Source organism: Nelumbo nucifera, chromosome 3 (assembly GCF_055504915.1).
Source record: "Nelumbo nucifera cultivar China Antique chromosome 3, China Antique-T2T, whole genome shotgun sequence".
In the NCBI taxonomy this organism is placed as follows: Eukaryota; Viridiplantae; Streptophyta; class Magnoliopsida; order Proteales; family Nelumbonaceae; genus Nelumbo; species Nelumbo nucifera.
The window spans coordinates 38059764-38072431 of record NC_142651.1 but is presented as its reverse complement, the minus strand read 5'-3'; the positions used below and the strand labels follow the sequence as shown (position 1 = coordinate 38072431).

Here is a 12668-nt window from a genome sequence, read left to right as displayed (position 1 = left end):
TTTTATATAATTATGTGCTTTAGAGGTTAAAAGAACATAGACTGAGAGATTCCAAATCTCTTCCTTAGTAATTGATTTTAGGGTGATTCCAAGATTGCAATCAAGTGGTGCCAAAAGGTAGGCAGCAGTCCATAGAGGTTTTATGGTTTAAATAGGAGTTTTAGATAATTATGTATTTAAGAGGTCAGAAGAACATAAACTGAGAGAACCCAAATTTCTTCCTTAGTAATTGAGGGTGATTCCAAGAGTGCAATCAAGTGGTGCCAATAGGCGGGTAGCAGTCCATGGTTGATAAGCTTACCAAATCAGGACTGACTGCCAATCTGTAGATCCGCTCATCTTCCTCCATCAATATATGATTCAATTACTCCATCTAAAAAATAGAAGAGAATAGCAGAAAAGAGTTTGAATTGGTTTTAGGATATCTATTTTCTCACTTTTAGTTGTTGATGATGATTCACTAGCCAGTTGTTTTTAGGTAGAGGGGTTAGTAACTTTACCAGGATAAAGTTATAAATCCTATCCCATGTCATAGTGGGCTCATTGTTTTTTTATCAGAGCTCCAAATGATTATCCTCTTTTTTTTTCTTTTCAAAGTTCTAATACTTTGGAACTAAGTATTAGCTACCTTTTCTTAATTTGAGAATTGAGATTAGAAATTATTCCCAGAGATTTCACAGCCCTCTTGGCTTTTATTTTTAGTTGGAGTTACCTTTATAACTGGATTCTTTGACTGGCTATTCTCTTATGTTGTATCTTTGTATTGAAGTGCCTCTGCCTCTTTTGCTCTGTAATGGAATTTCTATTTAATTATACAAAATGAAGACACTGTCACTTCATATGTTACATCAAGATACATGTTTTGCAACTCAACCAATTCATTTAATACAAGAGCAAATGTATGAAAAGGTTAATCTAAATGAACTACTGATTTCTATAAAACAATCGAGAAGAACAAAGTTAGCATGCACATCATATCTTGCTATGAGCTGCCATCCTCCTCACTGCTTCTATATCAACTTTCCTCTCTAGTCTCTATAAAGTAAGATAAATCTATTCTGTGGCCGTTTTGAAAGACATACCACCTACAACATTAAAATAATCTTGCTTCCATCCAATCTACCCCAGTAAAAGAAATTAAAGAGACAGAGTACATGTCAAAGGATACAAGATTTCTGATTCATCATAATGGCATTATCTTTCTCACATACAGTTAAACAAGAGGTATCAGACCATGGTCCCAGCAAACATGCAAAGTTGCATGTGAATTAATATAGAGAAATCAGATAGATATTACCATTGACGTCAACCTAGAAGGTAACCAACAGCAGCCAGACTTAGGACACATGGATGACCCAGTTAGCTGCAGCAGATGTAATTTTTCAGCGGCTAAAATGAATGCAGGATTTAAAGATACAGTTTGAACCTCAGAATTGAATCCAGGATGGCACGAAATCTCATAGACAAGCATCTATCATGTAAAAGTAAGTCTTAGAGCCTTTCCCACCTTATAAGAGATTTTTTTTATGCTTAAAAATCTAGTTCTCATGGTTGCCTCGGCCAATAAGTTGTCTAACTCACTTGTTAAGGACAGATCTGTTTAAGAGGGATGTTATGAGATAAGAACTACCCACTCACCAACCCCCCCCGCGGGCATCTTGATCCTCTCCTGCTGAGGTTTATAAGATTTATAACCACTTTTTATATAATATTTGATAAATCTGAGGTTTATAACCCTTTGGTATTCTTTTATCCTTTTATTAGCAATATTTCTTTCCAAACACTCAAGATGAAAAAAGAAGGGAGAAATATCAATGTAGGTAAAACTTTCTGGATCTTATAAAAATATTTCTTTCCTGGATAACTTTTTAATCTTTTGATTCTGATCTGCTCACTGTTTCAGCAAGTTCTATAACATCAAACGATTTTTGTGCATGACAAACCTGTGATATGCCGAGATTTCTTACATTCACTTGCAACTTAGAAGAGAGACACACTTAATAAGCAAAGAAAACCTAACCTAAGCAGCCATTCTGATTTATTTATACACACAATCTTTCAATACAGCTAAAAAAACAGCTTTTAACTGAAGGCAGAAGTCCAATTGACAGTAATTTTACAGATGGATGTAAAACCCTAATATATCCAACCAAGTGGAAAAGATTGTAAGCATGCATTTTGTAAAGCACAGAGCAACAAAGTGCATCTCTTGGATAGCCTGCAGAAGCCTGAATTAGAAAGAAATCTGCACAGAGGAGCAAAAGCAAATGGTTATGGTTATGGTTCATTTATCTGTATCTCATTCAATTAAAAGTAAGTTGCTTGCTCTTTAGCATATGCTTCCCTTTCGGTCAAGCTTTAGGTATTGGCATATGAACTCTAGAGCCTTTTGTCCATCTGCTTTATCTAATAAATAAGCGGATGTTACTAATTTCACTAATGCCTGCAGGTCCCATGGAAAGCGAGAGTCGGATCCACCAAGGAGAGAGAAAAAAAAATTGAATCTAGAGCCTTCAGTTCATCAACCACACTCAGTGACGGAATCAAAATTCGGCAGTTCGAATCCTCCCTAATGGTATTCACTCCAGAAAGTAAACCCTGGCCCCGTGATCTCAGATCTCATCACTTTAAATTGATAAATAAAATTGAGGACACGCAAACACGAAACTGAAGACAGTCGAATCTAGCTCTACGGCTAAACTAAAGCAATTGAAGCATAGTTCCCAATTAGCTGAGAAACTAAGCACCAAAATCGAACCTCAATACCAAGTAATCCAGCTTGGATAGTAGTAAGTAGTAATCAAATCAGTATACGGAGTAATGAAGTCGGTAAAAGGAAGTGAAGAGACAAACCAGATTGCTGTTACATCGTTCAAGATCCAAACACTTAACGGCGACAACTTCATTAAAAGGAAGACAGATCGCCCTATAAACAACGGCACTGGCGCCATAGCCGACCTCTTCGAGGAGCTTGTAATCGTCCTTGTTGGCAGAATAGCTTTTCCGGCCGTTTCCCATCCTCCCCATATCCTGACAACCGCCTTAAAAGAAGTTGAGAAAGCCACGGAACAAAAGATCGGAAAACCGCGAAAAAACAGTCGGAAACCGCTCCTCCAGTTTTCCTTTTTTTTCCCCTTTTTATTGTCCCTTTTAGCTGCAACGACGATCTCGGTGTCTATCCATAAAAAAAATAAAATAAAATCTCGATGACCCGATGTCCTTAATTTCCCCTATTTTTTCTTTTTGGGTTCTTTGATTCTTTTAACATTTTTATCTTTCCGTTGACTACCATCAAAAACGGGGAGAGGACAGAGAGAGCGAAAGGAAGTTGGGTAAGGAGATGCCGATTGCAAACATGGCAGAGGTGCTCCGTGATTGGATGTTTGCCACGTGTCGACTGTACCGATCCGAGACGCCTGGACGGCTGGACCCACAAGTTAGGAATCACTTTCTCCTCAGAAAGACATAAATTTGTCGTTGGTTTTTTGCGGGTCTGTAGTCGGGATTCCAGGAGGGAGGATACCTCATCTCTCGTTCTGGCTTAGTATGTATGTACGTATCGGCGCCAAAACGTTGGATGTGGCAGAAAAGTTTACGGTTATACGGAACCGTAAAGATTGCTAACGTGCGCGAAAAGCACACGGAATCACAAACAGGAAAATGGCAGTTTTCACTTTTCACCATCCACTGCCATACTTTCTCTACAGACTCAAGGTCGCTCCCGTCCAACACAGGGATAAATTTAGGACTGGGTTATTTTTGGCCTCTTTCATCTCAAACTGCGAGACTGCAACTCTGCAAGTATGTAATGACAATGTAACCCTGAAAACGAAACACTGCGAAGATATTATATATTTTCTTTCAGCTCTACTACTAGTTTTGAATTAGACTAAAATAAATCGCGTCACGTGATATTTCGCATTTGTTTATTTTGCAAATTGGAAGGGCGATCATCCAGCCTAGTTTTCTTTGTTAGCATTCGAACTTCGAAGGTGTTGCACCTCCGACGACGGCGACAACGGCAAGTAAAGTGGAAAGAGAACAGACAAGATCGAGTTCACACTTCACGCCTCCTCTCCATGAGCACAATGGGTCGGGTTTATCCGATGCATTTGAATGACCGAACCAATTATAATGGCTCTCATTTTATAATTTTGTTCCAATTAATACTTGGATCGGTTCCTGCTCTTGTCTGTTGTGGTTCAGATCCATAATTGATTATTTTATTAAATATATATAATATCTTTTATCTTTTATAATTTTATTACATTTTATGTTTGAATAAATATATAAGATAATATTAGTTAAAAATGTTTAATTTATTAATATATAAATAAATTAATATTTCTTATCAATTTTATTAAAATTACATTATCAAAATTTAAATTTTAAATTATTCGGATGTCTACAGACTACGATTTTATCTCGATTAATAAACGGTTCGGGACTGATTCCACTGAAGCCGATCCAGACCCGAGCCGTTGAACACGCTGCAGTGCTGCACGCACGAGATCCCCCCTGCCCTCCAAATTGGCAAAATTCAAATTCATCCCGAGGTTTTTTTACAGTCCAAAAAACCTCCAACACGACTAGTATTTTCTATTCTTACCTAATTACTTTATCGTCGTTTTCAAATTCAAACAATTTATCGCATGTTCTTCTACCTTTGTTTTTTGGTGTAGGTGTTATTCTACCTCTGTTGCTTTACCAAAGAGTAAGCCCGCACACGTCGAGGTCGAATCACAGCTTTGTTTAATGCTTCACAGCTCTTGTGAGTCGTAAGTCGTATCATATGCTTGCATGCTTGTTGACGATAGAATAGAGAGAGTGAAGGTTCACGACGATTGTAGACCACAAACACAAATCATGACATGTGCCACGTGTACGGATACAATTAATTATGAATACAAGCAGTTCCCAACCTGAGAAGGAGCACGTGAAAATCGTATTTCTCTTAGTTAAATAGTTAATGTTCATTATCATCCATCTCACCTGCGACCTAACATCACTCTTACATGTTAATAAGCATCAAGCATGGGCAACGCGAGTAATTCGATTCGATATTATATATTATATATAATAATTAAATAATCAATCAAATTTGGATATTTATTGAATCCAATCAGATTATATTTGAATTCAATCAATTAGATATTCGAATTATTCGATAGTTAAATTTTGAATTTAAAATTAGATTTTCGAATACTCTTGATACCCCTAATCCAGATGTATAAATATATAGACAAGGTTCAGATAGAATCTGTATACTCGTATGCACTACAATTATAGAACCATTTCATCTGAATTCGAGCCGAATTCCTATGCATTGGCCTTTGATTGGATTTGGATCTGATTTATTATATTCAAAATAACAAAAAAAATTAAGTCTTAAAAATTAATCGATAAGTAACACCTGATTGGCTATAATATTTATGATTTCATTTAATTAGTCAAAAAATTTTCAGATATCATATCTATCCCATATCATAATCGAACCCTTTTAACTTATACACGTATCAGTTATTCTCTCTTTCTCATTGGGATTTTAATCTAATTGATTGGGTGAGGTTAAATCAGCATTAAATCCAATTATTACTCCGATGCACCTTCTAACATCTAAATTCAGGATAATCAGAGTTAAAGCCAAATCGGATATTGGACTTTCCGAGTCCATTAATATCCCTTAAGTAACAACAAGGTGGGGCGAGAAAGAGGCTATACACCCCATCCCCAATTAGGTATTTCAAGGGACAAATGAGATATTAAGCTCTTGGAAGAGGTTCTTCAAGTTGTGGCAATCATTCACAACAAGGTCGAGACAATGAAAACCATAAGTCTCATAGTTCTTGACGAGCGGAATGGCTTCCAGAGCATCAAATTCCAGCCATAAACGCTTAATACCCAAATGGTCAGAACTTGGAGGCCCAACACCCAGCAATCCAGCATCAAGAACCGATTCACACAGCATTGATTCCTCGGTCACTGCCTCCAAACAACCTTCTGAGTTCTATACAAGCAATTCCAACCTTGTAATCATGTCCATGAAAACTGGCATCATACGTAGCTTTAAAACCACCTAAAGGAGGGCACTCCCAACTCGCATGCTAGCCTGCTAGGGGGGTTGCAAATTTGAATAGGTATAGGGTAGTGAGAGTTGGGTGATCTCATGCATCATCCTACAACTTGTTGCAATCTCATGAAGCCGAGTTTTCTTCACCTTTAGGCTATGTTTGGTTTGAAAGAAAAAAAGTAGAGAAAGAAAGGAAAAGACGGGGAAACTTATACAAGGATCGTAAAGGTTTTCCTACCTTTCTCTACCTTTTTCTTCAAACCAAACATAACCTTAGAAACAAAAGGATTCATAGCTTTCCACATGTTTCAACACGTGATTGCCACGAAAGTTGGGTCAATGCACTCCTGTAAGATATCCCAAGAACTAATCCAGTTCTAAACTTACAATGGAGCAGAATATGAGCGATTTATTCTTCTTTGTCTCCAAATCTTGGGCAAAAAGGATTATCAACTAACCATATTTTGAACAATTCATTCTTCGTTGCAATGCCCCCTAACAGCAATGCTAGAGAAAGGAAATAATTTTAGGAGGAGCTTCTAATCTCTAGATTCTACACCACACCTTTGGATTAGGTTGATGTCTACAGTCTCCCGAATTAGCCATTGATGATGCGCGATTTGGGAGCTCCTATCTGGAGGATTGCTTGGACATACTCGCATGGTGAGCTGGATCAAATTGCAAAACAGGGATCAGAGAGACTAGGGTGGATGACCCGGGGAGGTCGCTCCGATGCTTAAGTCAGTATTCTTGTTACGGTTGCGAGCTAAAGTTTGATTGCTAGAGAGCTTGAATGTAAGTTATCACGCGTACCTGGGCCATGGAGGGATTGATGCCCTTATATAGCTGAGCTATCATGGATCTCCCGAAACGGTTCCGGGATCTGCAGCCTGAGTGGAAGAGATATGTTTCCGCTTTAGTCGGGGAGTAACGTATCAATCAATGGAGTTTATCGTCGTCGCCCGATCCGGGCGGGGAGAGGATAAGGCCTGCTGTTACGTGACGTGATCCCGTGATATTCAGAGTCTGCAGGAAAGCTTATGGAATCGATTACGTGTCACTTCGGTTCTTGGGCCCCGAACTTGATTAGGCGCCGAGGTGACTTTATGCCGATGTGGCGTTATGCCGAGGTGACTTTATGCCGATGTGGCGTTATGCCGAGGTGACCTTATGCCAAGGTGGCCAAACATCCGAACTCTGTAAACTGCTAACTAGGACCCCTTGCTGAGTTGTCATTCTACAGGCATATCGCGTCCACGTGACCTTTACTTACTAGGTCATGCCAAATTACCCTTCATCAATTGCCCCTACTCCTCATGCCAGGGGTCTTGACCCGGTGCAGGGAGTTCATGACGAGCCTACGTGGATTTGGCACAAAGTCTAGGTGATGTGGAGGGCGGATCGTTGGTCGGACTTGTTCGACCGTTTGGCTCAACCAGAAAGTGACCCAGATTATACTCTCCGCGGACGTCAAAACGCGCGCTAAACTAATTTCAAACTTGGGGGGCATACAACCGGTTTTCCTAGGAGTTGTTGGATCGTGTTGATCTTGACCATTGATTCATGGATATATTGGTTATAAATAGCCAAAGGGCCCATTTTCTTCGCCACAAATCTACGAATCCAAAATCCTTGAGGTCGCGTTCAAGTATCCCAGTTCGGTGTCAGCTATTTCTAGGTCTAAGTTCGTCTCGTTTTCTTCGGTCTTCTTTTGGTGAGTCCATCTCCCTTTACTTTTTGATTCCATTGTCCTTTCTGTTAACATGTCTAGCCTTAGCTTAGATAGTCTTCTAGATGGGAGCGGCGAGTCCACTGAGGCCGAGGTGGGTACCTCGGCATAGACCGCGGAGCCTCATCCTGCCGAGGTGGGCACTTCGGCACAGGATGTGAACCCCAATCCGTTCGAGGCGGACTCACCTCGACGAGAGCGAGAAAGCTTCTGGCAAATCGGCCTCCACATCGTGGTTGCCTGCCGGACAGCTTTGGCCCATCAATAATGACAGTGGATAGGCTCCTATCCTTAGTATCTTGGTACAGACTCCCCAATGACTTCGTATATAGCATTCCCTTAGGCAACTTTCCTTGGGATCATAGTCTTTGAGGAGCAGCTCGTAGTCGGTCTGAGTCTTTCATTCCACCCTTTTATAGTTGAAGTCGTTAAATTCTTTAACATTGCCATAGACCAGCTACACCCAAACTCCATCCGTAACATCGCAGGTACCATTTCCCTTTTCCATGATTACAATCGTCCCCTAGACCTCGACATCTTCTTTTCGATCATTTCCATCAAGAAGAACTCATCCTGTGTTCTACCCGAGCACAGGCGAAGTTACTACTTGTCTCCTCGCCCCCGAGTACAACTGTTGCATGAGCTCCCTAACAAGGTCCCGACCTGGAAGAGGTGCTACTTCATGGTCCGCAACACCGATGGGTGGCCTTTCCTGACTCACTAGAGGGCAGTCATCCAAGACCCTGGTGTCAGATTGGACCCGAAGACAAGGGAGGAGGTCCGATCTTGGACGCAGCTCGGTCTAAAGTTTGAAAAGTTTGTGACCGAGGAGAAATTCGTGCAAGCCGGCCTAAGCCCTCCTGGTAGGTCACTAATTGTTGTACTTTTTTCGTCTGTTTTACTTCGGTGTTGTATCTGACTTAGTTCGTTACTTTCCGCAGTTGCCATGGATGACATCCCTGCCGATGAGCTCTTCGGGAGCATGCACAAGGGGAAGAAGAAGAAGAGGGCCTCCAAGAAGGCTCGCTTCCATACTAAGACTACCACCACCGAGGTCGCCGCCTCTGCGCCCGAACACCCACTCGTCTCTGAACAGCCTCCCGTAATTGATTTGGTTGAGGAGGACCCGAGCAAGGCCACTCCACCCTGTATACCCGAGGAGACCACGTCTTCAAAGCCCGTACCAACGACCGCCACCTCTTCGGGCAACGATACTTTAGTCTGGAGAATTTTGACTCCAAAGTTTGGCCTTCTTAAGAGCAAGGACGCGGTGTTTGCCGAGGAGGTCGCTCATTGGGCTGACTTGCCGGTTGCTCAGCTCAGGGCCCGAGCGGCCACGCACTATATGGTGGTATGTACTTAAACTTAGCCTTCAAGTTGCCTTATACTTAGATTTTTCTGCATATTGATGCTTGTTTTCTTCTTTTGGCAGGTGAACTTCTCTATCCACACCTTGGCCTACCAGTCCGAGGTGAACTTAAAGCGAGCTCTCGAAGCCGAGGAATCTTCCCGAAGTGCCCACTCCGAACTTAACTTAGCTCACAACGAGATCAACCAGCTAAAAAATGACGCGTGATCTAAGAATGAGTTGTTGACTCTGCTGATGACGGAGAAGAAGGAGCTCGAGGAGCACGTGAAGGAATGGACTGAAATCCTGCTTCAGGTGATGGAGGCCAAGGTCAAGGCGGTCGAGGAGTATAAGTCTTCAGCGGAGCTTCGAAAAAGATTGGCCGAGGCTGGGACAGCGGGCTGCCGCAAGGGGTTTAAGCTCAGTAGGTGGTTGACCCGGCATGAATTTCCCCACCTTGACCTCAGTGCCATCACCACGTCCAAGATCACCAAGAAGATGGCCATTGAAACCGCCAAGGATCCGACTCCGAGGTAGAGAGTGATGACAACCTGCTCAATGACGAGGGAGAGGAGGTTGATGCCGCCGAGGACCGTATGGAGACAAATCCGCCTACTGAAGTCTCTGTTAAGGATGAGGAGCCCCAAACTGACTGATGCCTCTTTTCTTGGACCCCCCTTGTAATACTTGATGTTCTGAGCCTCCAAGCTCGGCTTTAAACAGTTGTAATCTTTCTCTCTTTCCTTTTATTTTTACTATGTACTTAAAGTTCTTTATCAATGGAATACAAGTATTTTGCAAAACCCTCTACGTGCAAAAGCTTTTCTAAGTATAGATTACTCCCGAGTTGGCGAGCTAAACCAAATAGGAGCAATTTTTTTTCTAAGTGTAGATTACTCCTGAGATGGCAAGCTCGATACAAATAGGAATAATCTAATCGTCATTGTATGCCAGGGTGAACAGAAACTGCAGGGTACATGCCCGACCTGTTTGTGCTTTGGTTACTTCGCCTTGCCCATGTCAAAGTGACTGGGTTTTAATGAGCCCGTACTGAAGAGGCGATCGAGTCTTAAGCTGCCTATGCCGAGGAGGCGACTGGGACTTCTATCATGCCGAGGTCTCTTGTCAACTCGACACCATAGCCCTTAGGCTTCTAGGAGTGACTCGTAGTCCTCTCTCCAGTTCGTCGTCTTTTTGACCAGTTCGGTGGTCCCATGGAGTAATCTATACTTGGAGTTGTGGACCCATACGTAGTACCTTCTTAGGTTGTTGATGTTCCATGCTCGAGGTACCTACTTCCCTTCCAAAGTCTCGAGCTCATGCGTGCCTTCCCCGTACATCCGTCTTATATGGTACAGACCTTCCCAATTCGGTCTGAGCTTACCCACGTCGGGCTCAGGTACCATAACTTTCCGGAGGACTAGATTGCCGACACGAAACTGCTGCTTCTTGACCCGGGCGTTATAGTACCGAGCTACTCTCTACTGGTATGCCGTAGTCCAAATGTAGGCCAGGTCTCGCACCTCCTCTACCAGGTCCAGGTTGGTACGGAGCTCGTCATTGTTTGCTTCCTCATCATAAGCCTCAAGTCGCAATGTGAGTACTTCGATCTCTGTCGGGATCACCACCTCTGTACCATATGTGAGGTTGAAGGAGGTCTCACCCATCGTGGTCTTGATGGTAGTTTGGTAGGCCCAGAGAACACTAGGCAGCTCGTCCACTCATAACCCTTTAGCTCGCGTTTCAGTCCACGGAGGATAGCCCTGTTCATCACTTCGGCCTGCCCGTTTGCTTGTGGATGTGCTACTAAAGTGAAGTTCTACTGAATCCCCATCTCGACACACCAGTTTTGGAATTTGATGTCTTCAAATTGCTTCCCGTTATCCGAAATCAAGACTTTGGGTAGTCCGAAACGGCACACGATGTTTTTCCAAATGAAATTTTGCACGTTTTGGGCTGTAATGCTTACTAATGATTCAACTTCCACCCACTTCGTGAAGTAGTCTACTACCATGACCAAGAACTTCCTCTGCTCGGTTGCCGGCAAAAAGGGACTGAGGATATCGATTCCCCACTGCGCAAAGGGCCACAGGCTAGTAAAATACTTCAAATCGGCAACAGGCTAATGAAGGATGTTGGCATGCCTTTGACATCTATCGCATTTCTTGACGAGCTTGAGTGCATCTGCCTTCATTGTGGGCCAGTAGTAGCCCTGCCTTAATGCCGTTTGGGTGAGGGCCCTACCCCCCAAGTGTCCTCCACATAAACCTTCATGGATATCGCAAAGTATGAGCTTACTCTGAATAGTAGGGCGAGGTGGTTCAGAGATTCTCCTCACTGCTTCCTCTTTGTTGCACTCTCGATGCTGGCTATTGCGCGGAACCGAGGGGTCTCTTCTCGAGCCCACGCCTCGGGCCCCGAGCTGACGATCTCCATGAGAAACTTGTTGACTGTGCGTCTCGGGCTGGTTGGGTTCAGGCCTATCCTTTGAGCTCTCTCTTCGGGAATTAGGGGGAGTACGTCAGTCGCCTACTGTACCCCGTGGTGGGGTCCGTCCCGAGGGAGGGACCGGTACCTGCGAAGTTCTCTCCCCACAGGGAGAGACTGGTGGACGTTCTGGTGAGCCCGATGCTGATTTTGGTTATGGATTTGCCCTTGATGATGGTTTTTTCGGCTGGCTTGGTTGTAGTGGTGGGAACTGCTGCTGATATTGTTGATAAAAATAGTATTGCTGAAACTGTTGGAACTGATGGATCTGTTGCATTTGGATCTGCATCGTTCGAACGCTCTGGACAAGGTCGTTGAACTAGGAGTGCCCGACCCCATGGGGAACCACAAAAGGCTCCGAGAATGCGGCATTCACTTGGGGGAGCGGGACACTCACCTGTTGGGTAGTGTGTGGCATAGACAATGATGGGACCCTGGAGGCAGTTAGAGGAATGGTGAACTGGCCGATAGTCACTGAGGATCCTTGGGGAGTGACTATCTGCTGCTCTTGCCTCCCAATAATGTTCATGTTACCCTTTCCATTGTGGCTGGATGATGCAATTAGGGTTGAAATTGAGTTTGAGACTGTAAATAGAATTGGGATGACCTTTCGATCGTTTTCTCACAAACGATGCCAATTGATGATGTGCGATCTGGGAGCTCCTAGCTGGAGGATTGCTTGGACGTACTCGCGTGGTGAGATATATCAAACTGCAAAACAAGGATTAGAGAGACCGTGGTGGATGACCTAGGGAGGTCACTCCGATGCTTAAGTCATTATTCTTGTTTCGGTTGTGAGCTAAAGTTTGAGTGCTAGAGAGCTTGAATGTAAGTAATCGTGCATACCTGGGCCCTGGAGGGATTGATGCCTTTATATAACTAAGCTATCATGGATCTCCCAAAACGGTTCTGGGATCTGCATCTGAGTGGATGAGATCCCTTTCCGCTTTAGTCGGGGAGTAACGTACCGGTCAATGGAGTTTATTGTCGCCGTCCGATCCGGGTGGGGAGAGGATAAGGCCTGTCATTACGGG

At 43.3% G+C, this 12668-nt stretch overlaps 1 protein-coding gene across 3 annotated transcripts in view; it reads right to left on the bottom strand.

Annotated features, from left to right (window-relative positions):
• LOC104593986 (Protein kinase superfamily protein) overlaps positions 1-3305 on the bottom strand; it is a 34291-nt gene extending 30986 nt beyond the window's left edge. For all 3 annotated transcript variants that reach the window (XM_010254111.3, XM_088900715.1, XM_010254115.3), the window contains exon 1: positions 2854-3305. In XM_010254111.3, the coding sequence (XP_010252413.1) occupies positions 2854-3027 (174 nt within the window). In that variant the 5' untranslated portion in view covers positions 3028-3305. The remainder of the gene's footprint in view (positions 1-2853) is intronic.
• Positions 3306-12668: the final 9363 nt, after the last annotated feature.